The 17,586-nt window shown below is 62.5% G+C and overlaps 1 protein-coding gene across 3 annotated transcripts in view; it reads right to left on the reverse strand.

Moving 5' to 3' along the window:
* Positions 1-16,844, reverse strand: part of SSBP3 (single stranded DNA binding protein 3) — a 52,184-nt gene extending 35,340 nt beyond the window's left edge. Inside the window, exons 1-4 of one of the 3 annotated variants that reach the window (XM_035537301.2) lie at positions 16,604-16,844; positions 16,325-16,397; positions 16,060-16,121; positions 15,622-15,706 (exon numbers count right to left, since the gene is read on the reverse strand). In XM_035537301.2, coding sequence (XP_035393194.1) covers positions 15,622-15,706; positions 16,060-16,121; positions 16,325-16,397; positions 16,604-16,659 — 276 coding nt within the window. In that variant the 5' untranslated portion in view covers positions 16,660-16,844. The remainder of the gene's footprint in view (positions 1-15,621; positions 15,707-16,059; positions 16,122-16,324; positions 16,398-16,603) is intronic. The other 2 variants (XM_035537298.2, XM_035537299.2) reach the window with 2 other exon arrangements.
* Between the last annotated feature and the right edge of the window lie 742 nt (positions 16,845-17,586).

Consider the following 17,586-nt stretch of genomic DNA (forward strand, 5'->3'; position numbering starts at 1 on the left):
CCAAATGGGCGCACCCGAGGGCCGAGGAGCCTCGGGGGCTGCAGGAGCCGGTGCCGGGGGCACCACCCGTACCCCAGCGCGCTGAAATCCCCGGCGAGGCGGCGCGGGCTCCAGCCGTCCCTCGATCCAAGCGGAGCAGATGGCACGCACAACACTTGCGGTTTCGCTTCCCAGCCGCCATCACAGAGCCGCTTCTCGCAAGGGCGGAGGCGGGGGGGAGACGGCGTGGTGCTTTTTTTTTTTTTTTTTGCTTTTTTTTTTTTTTTCTTTCCCTGGGAATTTTGATTTTTTTTCGTTTAAAAACACGAATAATCCCGCGGTTAAGGTGCCCTCAGCACGAAGGGCACAGCGCTCTGCACAGCCCCCGTTCGCCAGCTGGCTGCCCATCCTTCCACCCGCTGGCGGCCCACGAGCACGAGGCTGACCACTGGCAACGCCCCGTCGGGAGGGACAAATCCCAGAAAGCCTCACAAAGCGGGGAGAGAGGCAAAAAGGGATGAAGCGATCAAAACAAGGGCTTTCTAGGGATTCTGCTCACTTGCCTGGATTTCCTCCTGTTTGATCGCTCATCCCCTGCTCGCCGAGGGGCACCTTCTGCCTCTGCCACCCTCGCAGGGAGGGCAGGGGTTTGCGAAGCGGCGTGCCCCAGGGGGAAGGGACCCGGGGGGGAGGGGGGGGGGGAGAGCCGAGCCGTGTTTTGGCTCCGTGCTGCACCATCCCTCCCGCCTGCGGCGGACGAGATGAAAGCACGGGGCGAGACGGGGGCCGGAGCCAGCCGGGTGCCACTCTGCCCGCCGCGGGTGCCGTGGCACGGCACCGTCCTGCTGGAGGCAGCTGAGCCCCCGCTGAGCCGCGCGGTAGCGGCGGCAGGAAGCGCCTCGCCGGGTCGCCGTTACACGCTTTTGCTTTCCGAGCCGGAGGTGGAGCCGCAGGCGCTCTCCGAGCCGGAGGAGCTGCGCCCCGAGCTGAGGGGCGGGCGCCTCCAGGAGCAGCGTGCTCCCCGCTGCCCTCCTTCACACGCGCCCGCACCCTGCCTCCAACGGCGCCGAAGGAGCGGGGAGGAGCCCGGCCCTTCCCACCTCCACCCTGTAACTGCGGGGTGAGCTCGGTGGGTGAGCTGGCCGCCGGGACCACGCTGCAGCATCCCCCCCCCCCCCCACCCCGGCGCCCACCTTCGACGCTGCGCAGGTCCCGAGCGCGCAGCACCCCCGCGGGGATGCCGCTTCCCAGCGTGATGGCTCCAGCCAGGTTGCTCCTTCCCGGTGGAAGCCGCCACCTCCGACTACGCTCCGAGGCCGTAAATCCGGGCTTCGCGGACACCGGATTGCTTTCGAGCTCGGTTATAAGGAACAAAAACCCGCGCTCTGCGCCGGGGTCATGTCCGGGGGTGGATAAAAGCCGCGAGCTGACAGATCAGCACCTCCATCCAAGCCCAGCCCGGCGCTCGTTCTGCTGGAGCCGCAGAGAAACAAAGGCAGCTCTCCCCCGTGTCCGCACGCAGCTGCCGGGGCGGCCGAGCGGCAGCAGCGGGGCACAAAAGGGGTCGGGGGGGAGCCGGGCGCCTGCTCCGCGCACGGCAAGGAGGAGCTGGTGGAGCTCACGCTCCCCTGGTGCGCGCGCACACCTACACGTGCCTGGCCGCGAGGGTTTGGCGAGGCCAAGAATGGGCCGAGGGAGTTTCCTGGTGTCCTTTCTTCGCTCCGACGGCAGCTGCAGCTTTGCGCGGGTGCTCGCGAGGGCAAGGGAAAGGGCACAGGGAGAAGCCAACTTCGGGGAGGTTCCCATTAGAAAAAAATAAAAAAGCCTGGAGTGGCCACGAAAACACTGCCCTGGTCCGTGCTCGCCCAAAACCCGCCCTTCTTCCCCAGAACGTTTCCAAATCGCTGCTGGCCGGGGACGTCTCACCTCACCACCTTTCCTATCACCCCCTCCTGCCCCCTCCTTGCGCCCCGCTGGTTTTTTTTTGCTCCAGCCCCAGCTCCCGGTGGAAAAGGAGGAATAGATCGGGGCAGGACGAGGGAATTGGGGTTTCCGGGGTTTCGGAAGGGGCTACGGGAACATTTGCAGCTGCAGACCGGGGGATGCGAGGGGGACACGCGTTACGCTGCCCCGCCGAGCGGGGCGAACCCTTTGTGCGGCAGGAAGCAGGGGGCAAGGCAGGAAGCCCAGCTCACCCCCCCAACACCTGCCCCGCCGGGCCGGGGGCCCCGCTACGACCTCGGGGGAACCTTCCCCCAAAAAAACAGACCCAGAAGAGGAGGGCAGGGGCTCCGGCAGGGGCAGCTCGGGCCGGGGGGCGTGGGGGGCTGGGGGGACGCGGGGCCCCCGGGGGCCGTGCCGAGGAATGCCCGTGGCGCCGGGCGCTGGGAGCCAAGCAGCTGGAGAGCCGCAGCCTCATGAAATAATGAAATGCCAAAGCGAGCCCTGCATCTTCCACAGTCTCTCAGGTCACCTACCAGATTAGGAGGCCTGTTGCTAAGGCAACCATATCTTGCAAGTGCTAGCTGAACTTCCCCATAATTTTTAACCCTTTCAGGAGCTAAAGGGGAAAATAAAAAATAAAAAAGGGGAGAAGGAAAAAAAAAAAAAAAGGAGGGGGGGGGGGGGAAAAAAAGGGTAACGCCGGCAGCACGACCCGGTGGGGCCCGTGGTGGGGGGCGGCTGAGGAAAATGAAGTGAAAGGCGAGGCGCCCAGGAAGGCTCCCTGCTTGCTGCACGCCGCCCTGGCTCCCTTCCAGGCGGCTAATAAAATTATTCAGCGTATGCACGCGCAGGCGAAACCCGGCAAACTTTCTATGTGCCTGGCAAGGCAATGAAAAAAAAAAAAAAAAAAGAAAGAAAAAGTCGGGTTGCGCATATGAAATGGGGACAAACAAAGCAAAAAAAAACAAGAGGAAAAAAAAAAAAAAGAAGTTTTACTACCCCCGGCGGCCCCCGAAGGCGAGGGGAGGAAGGGGACAGATGGCCGGCGCTGCGCCCCGGGACCGCGTCCCCTCCCCGCCGAGCAGCCGGCGAGGTTTGGAGCGGCACGGTGTGGCCCTGCAAAAAGCAGCCCCCTCGCTGCCGCCCCCCTGAGCGAGGGCAAAGCCGGGTGGTTTTCTCAGCCGGGGGGGTTTGGGAGCAGGGGAGGTTTTCCAGGAATTCATCCCGCTGCGGGGAAAAGGGACCTCGCGCGCGTTGGTGGTATGAAGGGAGGGGGAACCGGCAAGCTGTGCACCGGGGGCGTTTTCTTGCTCGGCGAGAGGAGCAAAGTTGAAGTACCCCAGGGAATTTCACGGGTTCCCAGCCCGCCTGGGTCCTGGTCCCAGGAGGGAGGATAAAAATCCACGGTGGACGCACAGAAACGGGGAGCCCCGAACACTGCACCCATCTGGGAAAACGGGGGAGCCTGCGAACGACGACGAGAAAAAGGAGCCAGGCAATGCCCAGGCGGCACGAGGAGGGGGAAAACAACAACAGGGAGGGGAGAAAAAGGCATGGGAACAAGGAGAAAATGTGGAGCAGCATAAATCAGGAGCGCGGGGGGGGAGAAATGCCTGGAGGAGAGGAGGGAAGCGGGGCCGGGGAGGCAGAGGAGCACGTGCTGCTGCCTTCTGGATGTAAGAAAGGGCAGGCAGACGCAGCCCGGCAGCCTCCATGCCCCGGGTGCCGGGGGTGCTCGCGGAGATGCGGGGATAAGGAGGGGAGCGGTGCCTGGGGCTTATCAGCGGGCCGCACGCCCGACCTGCCGCGGATACGGCCCCGGCGCAACCCCGCGGGCAGGCGGCTCCCGCCTCCCCCAGCATCTGCTCTGCGCCCCGTTCCTGGAGCTGGGGTCTCCCTGTTCCTGGAGTCTCCTTAGGAAAGGCAAAGCCTCCGCTGGCACGGCGAGCAGAAGCTGCTCGACGGAAAAAATTAACCGTGCGATCGCCAGGAGCTGCTTCGCCGCCGGTTCCACGTGGGTTTCTGGCTCTGCCCCGCTGCGGGCGTCAACGCTTTGACGGTCACCGTGCTTCGCGCCGACCGCTGCAGCCACGTGCTGTAGCAGCACAGGGCCCTCTTCTTCGTCCCCCTTCCCGACCCTCAGGTCAGGGCAGGCACAGCGAGCACGGAGATCCCCGCAGAACCCCCTCAAATCCACGCGGCGCGAGGTCGGCGTTGGGAATCCGGGACCCCAACCGCTGCCAGGGCCCCGTGCTCACAGCCCCAGGACAACACAAACTTCGCTTCTTCCCACCGGCCCCAGTAATCAATCGTAATAATAAGAAGAAGAAGAATAGGAGCTGCAAGGGTCCATGCAAAACCTGCTCTGCTGGTGGCCAGGCCATCCTTGCAAAGGGCTCCCACGCACTGGAGGTGCTCGCCTCCTGCCCCGCACCTCGCCAACCAGCCCGCGGAGGAACTCGATTAGCTCCGCATATCGACACCAAACATCTGTAACTGGCAAAATTTACAACCAGAAATAAAGAGGAGTGACCTTCCCCGCGTTGAAAGACATCTAGGTTCTTGTATTACAACGATGGGGACAGGCAAAATTCATTATCTCTAATAGCTGTCCTTATAACCAGATTAAACACAAAGGCATCAATTTCATATTCCTTGACCCGCCGCCGTTCCCACCCTGAGCCGAGGGGAGCTCCCCTCCGCCGCAGCGCAGCCGGGCGACGCGCAGACAAAACGCATCAGTTCAAATTAAGTTCATGTTTATGCATGCAAAGACCTCGATCCCTCCTCCCCGCGCCGAGGGAAGACAATGCCCCGGGTCGCCCGCACGCGCCCGCCCTGTGCCACAGCCCGGGCACGACCGACGAGGCCGGGGACACCAAGCTGGCGCCTTGTCCCTCCTGGTCCTTCTCGGGGTACAAGAGGGCAGCACCAAGAAAATGCACCTGAAGTGTCCCCATCCCCCCTGGTGGCACGAGCCTCTCCCGTCGGCTGGGCGAGGACCACGGGACGCGGACGCCGCGGCGCCCAGCTCGGTGTCAGCGCGGGGCGGGGGAGCAGACGTTGGTGCGCGGGATCCAGGAGGAAAACGCCTGTTTTCCGGCCCGCAAACACACCCCAGCCCTCCAGAAATAACGGCGGTTAGATCCGCCTGCGTCCACGTCGCCCAGCACGAGCTCCCTGTTGGGGGGACGTGCCCGGGCTTTCGTCCCGAGGACGCACGCAGCGCGCTCACCTCTCCGGGCTCCTCGCGGCGAGGCGCGCGCGCGCGACGCCAGTCAGCAGGCGGGGAGCGAAAACCTGTTATTTCCATCGGAGGATGCTATCCGTGGGGACCTCCAGCTGCCAGCCAGGAGAAATAAGCCACTGGAGAAAACTTACTTTCAGCGCAGCCTCCTAATGGCTTTCCTCACCCCTCCCCTCGGCCCCCAGCCGACGCGCGCGCCAGGGCAGCTCCTTCTGCAGGAGGCGAGCACCGGCGGGGCCAGCTGGCTTCGCTCCCTCTCAGCAACAAGTCGAACTGCTGCGAGAGCTGGAGAACGCTTAAGGTGGGGGGGGGGGAAGCTTCAAATGGACCAGGCGGACGGCGTACCATGTTGAAGCAACAGTGAAAGTTAAAATTAATTAGCTGGCACGACGACAAAGAACCCATTGTGCGGCACGGTGGAGCAATCCAAGTACAAAGGCTTTATGTAAGTCATGTCGAAAACTCCTTGATGACTGCAGGTAAGGACAGACAAGCTGTCAGGACATGCCATGACACCCAGAAGGGCTCCGGGACAACCAACCAAATGTGTTTTTAATGAGGAAAAGAGCCCCAGCTCGGACCTCCTCTCCGAGAGGAGAACAGCAAAGGCCTGAAGCACCTGGGCATCGTCAGCACGGCCACGTCCAGGACAGAACAAAACAGCAATTGTTTTTGTTTTTGTTTTTTTCATGGAGAATTGCCCTTGGACCAGGCTGAAGATGCCTGCGGGCAGTGTGGGCCACCAGTTTCCTAGGAGCTCCTGCTTCCAGCCCCAGCCGTCCCCATGCAAGCACGTGGCTGGTGACCACGAGCCTGGAAGCACGCCTCCCTGGGCAAGCTGCGCTACGCCGGTCCCAATTCAGCAGGGTCTTCCGAAATCAAACACGCCTTCCAGGTCGTGCCTTGAGCCTGCTGTGCCCGGAGGTGGAAGAAAGTCCCCTGCTGCAATAGCCGCGATGACCCCAGGACGCAGCCCTAGGCTGCTCCTTTGGGAAGGGGCTCGCACGCTCCCAGAGCTGCCGCTCTCCTCCCCCGGGCACGCAGGAGCCGCTGGCAACGGGGGCAAAACACGAGGGCGGCTGCAGAAAGCCAGAGCAACGCCGGTGCTGAGCAGCCCAGCAGCACCGGGAGGACTTGCCTCTGCCCTCCAGCCAGGGCAGGGCTGAGACATCCATGAACATCACCGGGCAAAAGGAAAAATGCATGGAGAAGGATGGGCGTGATTCATACCCTGCCAGGGGGCCCAGGCCGTGCCCACGGCGAGCACAGCACCCTGCTGCTGCCCGACCTGCCAGGCCCAGCGCAAGCAGGAGCCCACGAGGAAGCGCCCTGCCCCTTCTTCCCCCGTGCACGCAGCCTTTTATAGGCAAAAAAAAAAACCAACAAAAAACCACCACCAAAAAAAATAACCACCGCCACCAACCTCCCCATTCTTCCCTAGCCCGAAGCAGAGCTGCAAAACCAAGCTCCTGCAGGCAGCTTCTGCCCAGGGTGTGCGGTGGCAGAGGGGTGCGGGATCAAACCGCAGCAGGCACGAGGGATCTCTTCTGGGGAACAAACGTCAGCATCGCACCGCGGCCGGAGGGCTCGTGCCTCCCTGCGGGGCAGGTCTCCTCTGCTGGAGCTGGTGCAGCGCATCCTTTGCTTTGGAAGCTTCTTCGAATCCCCCCCAAAAAATAGCAATTAGGTGTGAGCTCAGCCTGGCGAGGTTGGTTGAGAACCGGGGGAGAAATGGATGGAAAAAAAAAAATAAATAATAAAACAAACCACCCAGCAGCTGTGAGAGGCGGCCAGGCCGGGCAGCAAGAGCTCATTTTCACTACAGAAAGCTGCTGCACCCTGGGAGGAGAGACGCTCGAGATCAAATGTTTAAGGGTTTATGCAGAAACATTAAAAAAAAAATTAGAAAGAAAAATGTTAGCTTAAGACACAGCCAGAGGTCTTCCTTTGGACTTTATCTTGACACCGCAGGCTGCGGCGACAGGGCCTCACGCAGCGCCGTGGGGCGTTAGTCCCTGCGGCCAGGGGGCTCCGGGAAGCCCCCAGACCCAGAAAAAGGGATGGGCACGGGGTAAGTGTGGCCCCGCTGTGCCTAGGGGGCTCCTGCCCCTTCCTCCCCCCGTCCTGGGGAACCTGTGGGGCTGTGACAAAGGACAGGGGCCGCAGGCAGACTGACAGACCCCTGCTTGCAGCTGGGGCCTGGGGGGGGACACAACACTGGCATGGAGGGTCCCGACCGAGGGCCCCCCGGCCCCACGCACGGAGCCTCCTCGCTGTTACCCTGCCAACGGCACAGGAAAAAAAAAAAAAAAAAAGTCAAAACACCCGAATTGCTGTTGTGACTGAGCCTGTCAGGGAGGCAGAGAGAGCAGAGAAGGGTTGAGGGGGGAGAACGGTAAAAGCGCCAGCGGGGGCCCTGGTGTCGCTCCCACAGCTTGGGGACGGGGACACTTTGCCTGAGCTTGGGCCCCACAGGTACTGGTGGGGACAGGGATTAATTTCATACGACATCCTGTCCCACCACGGCCGCTTCCATGAGGCAGGGGTGTAGGCGGCCTGCGCCTCAGGCCTGCGCCTCGCCGTCAGGCCACCCCGCGCAGCCAGGCACTGCTGCCCTGACAGCAGGCCCCACGTACACTCAGACACGTAAATATATATCTGCGTGTGTTTACACACTTATACACACACACTAGCTTAATTCTGACATCAGCAGCCCCTGTGCACACAGCAGGAGTGGCCATTTCTCCTCAGAAAAAATTAAACTGACTGTACCAGCATCCCCCAGAGCAGGCCAGCAGCACCCCGCTGGTGCCCAAGCCCCCTGACACCGCCTGTGTCCCCCCCCCCCCCGTGCCCCCCACGGACACGGGCACGGCCTCGGGGCACGCAGGGGAAGCAGCCGGGTGCCCACCCCGTGTTTTGGAAATCCCCCCCCACCCCCCAAAACCACCCAGCTGTAAGCTTTGAACTCGGCTCCTGGCACCAACCCCTTCAGCAAACAGCCCCGGCACCGGCGCTTGCGGCCACGAGCAGGAGTTTCAAAAGGGAAAAAAAAAAAAAAAAAAGGGCAAAAAACAACAAAAAAAAGCCCCAACCGAGCCCGCGGGGAGGTATTTGTTTACTCGCAGAAGAGCCGTTTTCTCTCTCCCCCCCAGCAGCCCGGGGCTGCTCTGCAGAGGAAGGAGCCGTTTCCTCCTGGCACAGCCCCCCAGCGCCCTTTTGGGGGCCCCCCCACACTCCAAATGGGGGCGAGGGGGCTGCCCCGGCCCCCCGAGGTGGTGCCCGCAGCACCCAGCACCCGCCAGCGGCCCCGTCCCGCGAGGGGAGCCCGCCAGCACCGCCCCGGGAGATGCTCGGCGGTGGCTGCGCCAACCCTTCCTATGGCCTGGAAACACAAAACCCAATTAGCACCGTCTCCCCGGGGCGTGCAGGATGGGATATTTATGTATTTTTTTTTATTTTATTATTTTTTTTTCCAGCAGCCAGACTCCCCACGGGCACCCCGTCTCCCACCGCTGGTGCGGTGCCTCCTCCCTGACAAGACTGCGCCACGTGCGTCAGCCCAGCCTCGGCCATGGCTTTTGCCAGCCCGGTGGCACGGGAAGGGCTCACGGCAGGGCTGGGCACCCCAAAACCAACCCCGGCCCAGGGCCCTGTCCCCACAGAGGTGCCCACGCGATGCTCAGCGGCACTGGAGCAGGGAGAAGGCTGGGCTGGAGCGGGATGGGGTGGGCTGAAGCTGGCATCTCCTGCCCCTGCACAAGCGAGGGGTTTGTGCAACCGGTTGCCATTTGATTCGTGAGGGCCGCCGGCAGAGCGGGGAGCAGGATTAAGGAGGAGAAAGAGCCCAAGCACGGCCCCAGCTCCCAGCAGCGGCGCGGCAGCTGTTTCCAATAGAGCCAGGGGCTGCTTTAAAAAGAGAAAATATGGAACAAAAGGTAGGAGAAAATCCAAGTTTCCAAGGTGAGGAAGGAAATGATCAGGGGAACAGGAAAGCCTCACTCGTACCCAATACGCGCTGTGCCGACCTCCCGCACCTCCCCGCGGCAGCGATGGGGGGGCTCTGCCCCCTCCCCGCGCGCCGTGAGGAGCCGAGGTGCCTCGCGCACCCTCGCCCCCGCCGCCTTTGTTCCTGCGCGAGGACCCCAGGAAGGAAGCGAGGGGAAGGTTTACGAGCCCGCTGTTTACCCAGAGCCACAAATCTGCCGGGGGCCGGGCCCCCCCCTGCCGCGGGGAGGGCGGTGCGGAGCCGGGGGCCGCGGCACGCGGGTCCCCTCGCACGTGGCTGCGGCTCTGGGGCAGACAATGGGAGCGCATGCAGCCGCCACGCTGGCCCCGCACGGCCTTCCTCCTCTCCTCCTCCTCCTCCTGGGCTTCGCCTCCACCAGAGCCGGCCCCTCTCGCGGTGCGGGGTGGTTAAAAGCAAAACAACAAAAAAAAAGCAGCACACACACACACACACACACACACACACACACACAAAAAGACTCTGTTGCATCTCCTCGCCACCCATCAGTTTGCTCGAGGCTGGCTCTGGCGCAGACACGGAGCAGCACGAGCGCTGCAGCCCAGTTGTGGGGGCGCCCATGCCCGTGCCACCCCAGGAGGCGCCCAGAGCCTCCCCTCTCCAAACCCACCCAGCCTCCCCTCGCCAAGCAGAATCAAAAACCCACACCAGCTTGGGCAGCTTCCTCTCCTCCCCATCCCGCCCCCGCTTTTCGGTGGAAATCCCTGGTGGATTCAAGCCGGAGAAACTTTGCATCTTCACACCATTTGTTGACATAAAATACATTCCAGTGCCTTACTTTTACAGAGGCACTCCGAGTGGAGGGGGGGAAACGTCTGTTTCCATTTGAAACTGTCAAAATTAGCATTCAGTAATTAAAAATCACACCCTTTCTCTTAATAACCTAACCAGCATGATACAATCAGGTTGTGCCAACTCTTTAATCTAATTGACTAATTACAGATTTTAATTTAGTCAGTTACTGAACAACTGTTGACAATTTGTTTTCATTAGGGACAGAACAGGATAAATATTTAGGCTCCCCAGTCAAAGACTAAGACATAAGCTCCCTGCTCTGACCTCGAGTTTAGCACACTTGGCTTTTCCATCAATAGCAGCTCCAGGAAGACAGCGCTCTGAAACCGCGTGTTTCTGTCGCCCTGCGCCGCAAAAAGTGCAAAAGTAGAGGTTGCTCTGCACCAACCACTGATATTGTTTAAAAAAATAAAAATAAACAGAAATCCAGCTTCGCACAGAGCTCCGGGAAAGGCAGGGTTGGCAGGGGTGCTCGCATGCAGTGGGGGCAAACCCGTACCTGTCCCCGGAGAAGGAGGGGAGGCTGAACCCAGCACGCTGCTGGGAGAGGGAATTTCTCTATTTTTCCCTTTTTTTTTTTTTTCTTTAGAAGCGATTTGGAGTTTTGCAGCTGTTCCTGGCAGCCTGCCACTCCGAGAGGAAACTCCTCTCTCCGGTTACCTGTGGGGATCCCTGTCCCTGCAGAGCGGGTCTGGATACGGCCCAGCTGTGCCGAGAGGGGCCGGAGCTGTGCAGTCGCTGCCCGGGGCTCCAGCGATGCCCGTGGGGGCTGGCAGGGCCCGCACAGAGCTGTGCCCGACCCACATCCCTGCACCGCGCCAGGTCTGGCCCCAAAGCACCAGCTCTCCCCTACAATACCTTTTAAACCGGCTCCAAAGAGCACGCTGCGGATGTACCCGGGGACCACCGCCTCCACCCCACTGGTCCCGCAGCCACGAAGCCTCAGGTGCTCGGAGCACCAGCCTTTGGCGGTCCTGGAGCAGCCAGAAAACCCGGGCTGGGGGAGGTGACACCACGCCAACCCCCCTACGCGTATGTAGGGCATCGGCTCCCAGGATGGGTCCCACGTGCTGTCCCGCCTGCCGAGGTGCCACGCTGCACCGACCGCGTGCACCCCTGGGAGCGCCGGGCTGTGCTAACGCCCAGCACGGGACAAGAAGCGCTGTGACAAAGGAGGGAGCTTCCCCACAGCCCGGGGACAGCGCCAGAGGCAGAGAGGGGCTGGCAAACGGCTTGAACAGGACCACCCTTTTGTGCACATCGCCTCCTGAGCACAGCTGTGAGGCATCTCCTCCAGCCAGGGGAAGCTTGGGGTTCAGAGCCCAGCGACCGGAGGACACCCCCGGCCTGCGCTGCTGACGGCCCAGCATCCTTCCTGGTGGCCGTCCCGCCCTGGCCCCCACCGTGCCGGCTGTTACATCCCTCTGGCTTCAGCGACTTCGGAAACCTGCTCGCTGAGATCCGAATCCAACGGGAAAAGTTCCAGATGTTGGGGGGAAAAAAAAAGGAGGAGCCCCGGCTGTCCCCCAGCCAGGCGCTGACACCAAGCTCCCCATCACCTCTGGGACTCATCACAACCTCCCCGGCTGCAGCCCCCCGCTGCTGCGCCAGAGCATCCTTCCAGACAGGAAAAGTTCTATAGGAAGAACTGCATCGGTTTCCTGAGGTTAAAAAATAAAATAAATCAATGCCCTGCTCTAACAAGCACATTGCATATGCCTAAAAGCAATCTGAAGCCGCTGGTCTGTAAATCTTTCGGGGCAAAGCCAACGTGGTTCCAAACGCTCGCGAGCGCGGGTTTTTCTGGGGGGGAGCTGGGTGGAGCAGAGGGGAGGAAGGATGAAGCAAAAGGCTCTGGCAGCCGAGCACCATTCTGATCCTCCTCTCCTCCGAGTTCCCCTCCAAGTTGGCTGCGCAGGCAGAGCAATACCACAAAAAGTATGTAGCAACAGTCAACTAGATTTAAGTTCATTTTCTGTAGCTGGAGGCCAAAATCGACTGAAGTGGTTCTGGTGATCAAGTTTTCTGCAATTCCCCTTTCTGTGTATTAGCTCTTTGACAGAAATTCACTGCGGTATTTAAACTGGCAGTCATCACCGCTAACTCAAATTGTATTGGCTTTCACCATGTTGAAACGCTGAACTGCAACCATCAATCGGCCAATTCCGAGATAAGGCGGGGGCTGAAATCCCCTGTCAGGCCGGCGCGGAGCGAGCGGGCACCGCGCTGCGCCACCGGCCGGCCCCCGGGGCGGCGGGGAGGCAGAGCTGGGCTGGATGTCCCCCAAGCCCCCCCCCCCACCAGCTCCAGGGCTCGAGGATGGGAGCACAAACCTGCCCAGTTGGGTAAGAATACGACAAAAAATAACCCTGAATCAATTGCTACGGGTCAAGGGAAGCCCTTAAGGCAGGTCCAGCTGTAGAAGTCGGCTGGGGATCGGTGGGTGCACGCAGCCGTAGGGGCCCCGCAGCATTTTAACTTCTGGGTATTCTCCTCTGGTACAGGCGGTGGAAGAGGCTGACTGACGAGAACCTACCAACACGACTCAGCTGTGTCTGGGGACAAAACCACCGGGTCCCTCCCGCCTGCACAGACCCAAATCCCGACGCGACACAGCTCTCCCAGTGACCATCGTGCCCACGCAGCGCCCCGACGTCCCGCCTTGGGAGGAAAAAGGCAAAGCAAAACTCCTCCGCCACAGCAGCCAAAGAGCGGCCCCAAAAGGGAGGGTGAGCCTTGGTTTTGATTTTGTTTTTTTCTTCCCCCCCAAGAAAAAAGAATTAAGTATTAAAAACCGGAGGGGGAAATTGGTAATTTGTCCCGCTGCTCCTAACAGTTTTCGTATAGTTAGGCTGGGAAATGAAATGGAAATTACACAGCACGCAAATCCCACGGCTAACACCCCGCTAACGAAGCGCGCCGCCCCCCCAGCCCGCACCTCTCCGAACCGGGGCTCCCCGTGCCCCCCAGCACGGCACCCCGGCTCTCCCGGGGCTCTTTTTGGGGAGCTGGGGCCTCGGGGCACCCCCCTGCCTCGCACTCACGGGGGCACAGCAAACACGTCGCCTTTTGGGAAGCAAACGCCGCACTCCACGCGCACACCGGGCGACCGCTGCGCGGGCGGTTCTGCGCTCGGCCACGTTTCAACGCCGTCTCCCCCGAATCTGGGGCAAGGCCTATATTGGGATATTTTTAACCACAACCAACAGATGAAATTACTCACTGGTCCACCCAGCTCGGGGCTCGCAGGAGGCCCGGCGTCGCTTTCGAGCCGTCGCGTGCCCGCCGGTGGGTTTTGGGGGTTGGCGTTTGGGCGCGGGGCGGCTGCTGAGGTGCTCCCCCACCCCACGCGGGATGCGCCCGGGTGCGGGGCTCGGCCCTGCGGCCCCGGGTGCCGGCACCCTAAAAACAAGGCGCTATTCACACGCACCGTTTATCAGCTGGTTCCTGTCCTCGGTCAATATTTAAGTTTTAGCCGGGCAGGTCCCTGCCCTGCAAAGTACACTCGGAAAGCGCCGCGAGCATCCCCGGCCAGCCGGCCGGCAGCAAGCACCCGTTTTAGGGCCAAAACCGGGCCCACCAAAACAAAAAACCGGTGCAGGGAAGCCAACAGAGGGCTGAAAATCTCCTTATGCGCCTTCACAGGGAAGCCCAAAAGGTAAAGCACTTAGGGCTGTTACAAAACCGCCTCACAGCGAGAATTAAAACCAATCAGGATTGTGCCTCTGCCCCGTAAGCTCACGGCAACGTGTATGAAAGAAGTTTATGCGAATCGTCTAATGCACTCGTGCCTATTGTTAGAATTATTACCAGGCTAAAAAAGATTAATTTCTCTAAACACACTAAATCCTCGGATATTATTAGAAGGCTGCTGCGAACGTAGCGTTACCATGCCTTAGCTGCTGATGGCATCTTTACCTGTGGATCTCCTTACCTGAAGGTCTGTGTTTGCCCCCCTCCCGCCTCCCCGCCCGCCAGGCTCCGAAGCGGCAGGGTTTGGCCCCAAAAACGCGAGGAGCAAGCGGCAGGCAGCGCTCAGCAGAGGACTGAGCGCCAGAGCCCGGCACCGATGGATTTGCTGACAAACCCCGGGTTGTCAGCTCGCCCTCACCCTCGGTTCAGGAGTTCAAAATTTTAATCTGACCCAGTAAATAAAAACCAGCTACGCAGGAAGCGGCGCGGCGCAGCCAGGGGCTGAGCGGTGGGGGATGGCCACGGGACGGACAGACGGACACCCAGCACAGACCCCAGCGGAGCGGCTCCCCCAGGGGGCAACCAAGCCACCCGTCCCCACGTGGGCTCAGCTACGCCACCACATCCTGGGCGCCTCGAGGGGAAGGACGCGGGCTCGGCTCGGCACAGGAGACGGGACACGCCGCCGGGCTCTGCTCCCCGTGCGGGAGGAGCCGCGTGGAGGTCCCCGCGCTGCTCCCAGCCAAACCTCGCACATCTCCCGGCGGCTCAACCCAGGCATGTCGAGGCAACGAGAGACCGGGGAAGGGAGGAAAAATGGTTTCCATACCATAGGCTCCCAGGAGCAGACAAAAACAGCTCCTGCTACACAATTTCAACTCGCTTGACTCCAGTCCAAGCCCACAGCCAGGTGACTAATCCTTTGATTCAAATTCCTCCCCGCTGCAGATCAGCGCTGCAGATCTGGGCGACTTCAGCAGGACGGGAGCGGGCAGCCCACCCTGCTCCCACCGCATCCAGCGCCAACAAGCCCCGCGCCCGCGGGACGAGGACGCTTTTGGGAGCGCAACACCTCGGCCCCGAGCATCCCAGGCGAGGAGGAACATCTGCTGGCTTCCACCAAGACCTCTGCAGAGGACAAGCCGCGGTCTGCTGTCACCAAACACCTGAGGACCCGCACGCCTAGGGCAGTGGTAGAACAGGGTCTCCAGAGCCACCAGGCTGGAGAGCAGCAAGCCGTGGCACCTCTAGGTTTGCTCCTGCGCGCACCAAGCAAGCGGACTCGTGGCAAAGCAGGTCCAGCAGCACCACAGCTGTGGCTCCTCAAAGCATTCTGCTCCACGTTTTGCACAAGGACCAGAAGCCCACAGCACCAGCAGGCAAAAAAACCACCACCGACCGCAGAGGGAAGAGGGCAGGTCTGCACCATCACCAGCAGCTCGCGCCTACCTCCCCGCTGCCGCTTCTGAGGGAGGATCCCCAGCCAACCAAGGCAGCCCCAAGCCTTGCCAAAGACGGCGAGGTTTTCGGAGGCTGAAGACGGGGGATGGCATTTTGGGGAATCCCCCCCCTCCCTCCCCGCCTCCCAGCTGCGCCCCAACGCCTCCCCACGCGCCGGGGCTCGCCACCGAGATGTCCTCAGCAGGAAACCCATCGCCATCGATCCTCCACGGCGGTCATAGCAAACGCTTTGTTGTCCATTGCCATGCAAAACTGCTTAATTCTACCAGTAGCCTGGATGCCTTTAAGTGCTTAAGATAAGTATCTGGGCTCATTTACATAATTGCAACATTATGAAATACTGTGCAGTCAAATCAGAACGCTGCTGGTTAAAAACACGCTTTTGCCAGTTGGTTACGTTCGCTCTCGGCGCGCCGAAGAAGCCCGAGCTCCCCAACTCTATAATTACCGCGAGGATTAGAAACTTGTTACTCACATAGTCATGAAAGGCTTTTGCTTCACTTGAATGTTCGCAAGTGTCTCGCCTTTCGGGAGCTGCACAGTAAAGGTCCCAAAACACGCTGCACGGCACAAAAAGCACGAGAAGCTCCGGTTACCGCCGACGCCTCCGCCAACTGCCCGGCGCACTCGGTGAGCATCTCCCACCCCAGCGGGGGGACCGAGCACCCCAAAATCAAGACCTCATGCTTTTTGGGGTCCACCAAGCCTTGTGGGACCACGCGTGAGTAACGCAACGGGTGGGAACCAGCCGCAGGGGCGCTCCCCCAGCCCCACCACCCAAACCCAGCTCCCCGTGCCGTGCTCCCCACCCCACCACCACCCCCCGGGGGCTGCCACCTCCCTGCTCCCCCCGAGCCAACCCGCCCCCCCCCAGACCACGGGGACCCCAGGCAGGCCGGGGGGGCGCACTTACCACCACCAGGAGTGCAGGAAGCCGGGGGGCTCGCCCAGCGTGATGTTCTTCTCCCACCGGATCTGCGGGGCGAGAGGCCACGAGTGGGCGAGAGCCCGGCGGGCTGGGGACGGGACGGGAAGAAGGGACCGGGGTGGGGGGGGGGGGGGTGGGGGGGGAGGAAGGGGGATACACACACGGGGACCCCCCCCCCCCCCCCCCGGGCCGCCGCCCGCACAAGATGGAGGCCGGGCGGCGGAGCACAAAGGGCGGCGGGGGGGCTCACCTCGGACAGGAAGGTCTGCGCCGACTTCTGGGCGCCGACGTGCAGCAGGTACTCGTAGACGTACAGGGCCAGCCTGCAAGAGCCCGGCGGCGGCAGCGTGGGCACGGGGCTGGCGGGCGGGCGGGCACCACCAACACCGCCACCACCGCCACCACCAGCAGCAGCAGCAGCAGCCGCCGCCCCCGCCCCGCACAAAGCCGCGGCCGGAGCCGGGCAGCGCCCCCTGCTCCCCCCCACCCCTCCTCCTCCTCCTCCTCCTCCTCCCGCAGCCCCGCTTACTTCTCCCGCGCCTGCCCGTCCGAGGGCACGGCCGAGCCCTTCCCCTTGGCGAACATGTTCGGCGCGGAGCTGCGGGGGCCGCCGCCGCCCTCCTCGCCTTCCTCCTTCCTCCTCCTCCTCTCCTCCTCCTCCTGCTCCTGCTGCTGCCGGTCCCGCTGTGCCCGCCCCGCTCCGCTCCGCTCCGCCGCTGGCCGCCCCCGGGCTGTCAGAGCGCCGGCCCCCGCCGCGCCCCCATGGCCCCGCCGCTGCCGCCCCGCTCCGCCGCCACCCGCCGCCGCCGCCGCGCAGCCGAACGTGGCCGCACCGGGCGCCGCCCCCCCGCCGACTGACAGGCGCCGCGGCCAATCGCCGAGAGGAAGGGGCGGGGCGACGCGTGGCCACGCCCCCCGCTCGCGCCCCCCCTCCTGCGCGCGGCCTCCCGCGGAGGGGGGGAGCGAGGCGCCGCGCGGGTCCTAGCGCCGCGCCGCTTCCTCCGCCGCGGTGGGCTCGCCTTCGAGGGGCGCTGGCCCTTTAAGGAGCAGGGCCGCCGCGCATCGCGCGCGCTGATTGGTCGGCGCCGAGGGTACAGAGGGAGGGGGGCCTTGAAACCGCCCGCCGGGCGCTGAGGGGAGGGAGAAGGGGGGGGGGCGGGAGCTGCCTCAGGGCCGAGGCGCCCGGCTGGGAGCCCCCGGGGGCGGGGGGGGGGAGCCCCGCTGCCGGTAACGGCGCCGCCCGCCCGCTGGGGCCGGCCCGCGGCTGAGGGGCGCCGGGGGACAGCGAGGGGCGCCGAGGGGTCGGCTTCGTCCTCGCCCCGCTGCGAAACTTTGCCGGGTTTCGGCCGTTCGGTGACGGGGCGAGGCTCGCGCGGGCGGGCCCCGCTGCCTCTCTGGTTAAAATAGAAAAATAAAACAAAAATAAAATAAAAGGGAGTGAAATAAAATGGAGAACGCACGTTGTTTGGGGAGGGGGGTGCTAACCGCTGCCTGAGGGGCTGCCTGGGGGGG

This window comes from Cygnus atratus, chromosome 8 (assembly GCF_013377495.2).
Source record: "Cygnus atratus isolate AKBS03 ecotype Queensland, Australia chromosome 8, CAtr_DNAZoo_HiC_assembly, whole genome shotgun sequence".
In the NCBI taxonomy this organism is placed as follows: domain Eukaryota; kingdom Metazoa; phylum Chordata; class Aves; order Anseriformes; family Anatidae; genus Cygnus; species Cygnus atratus.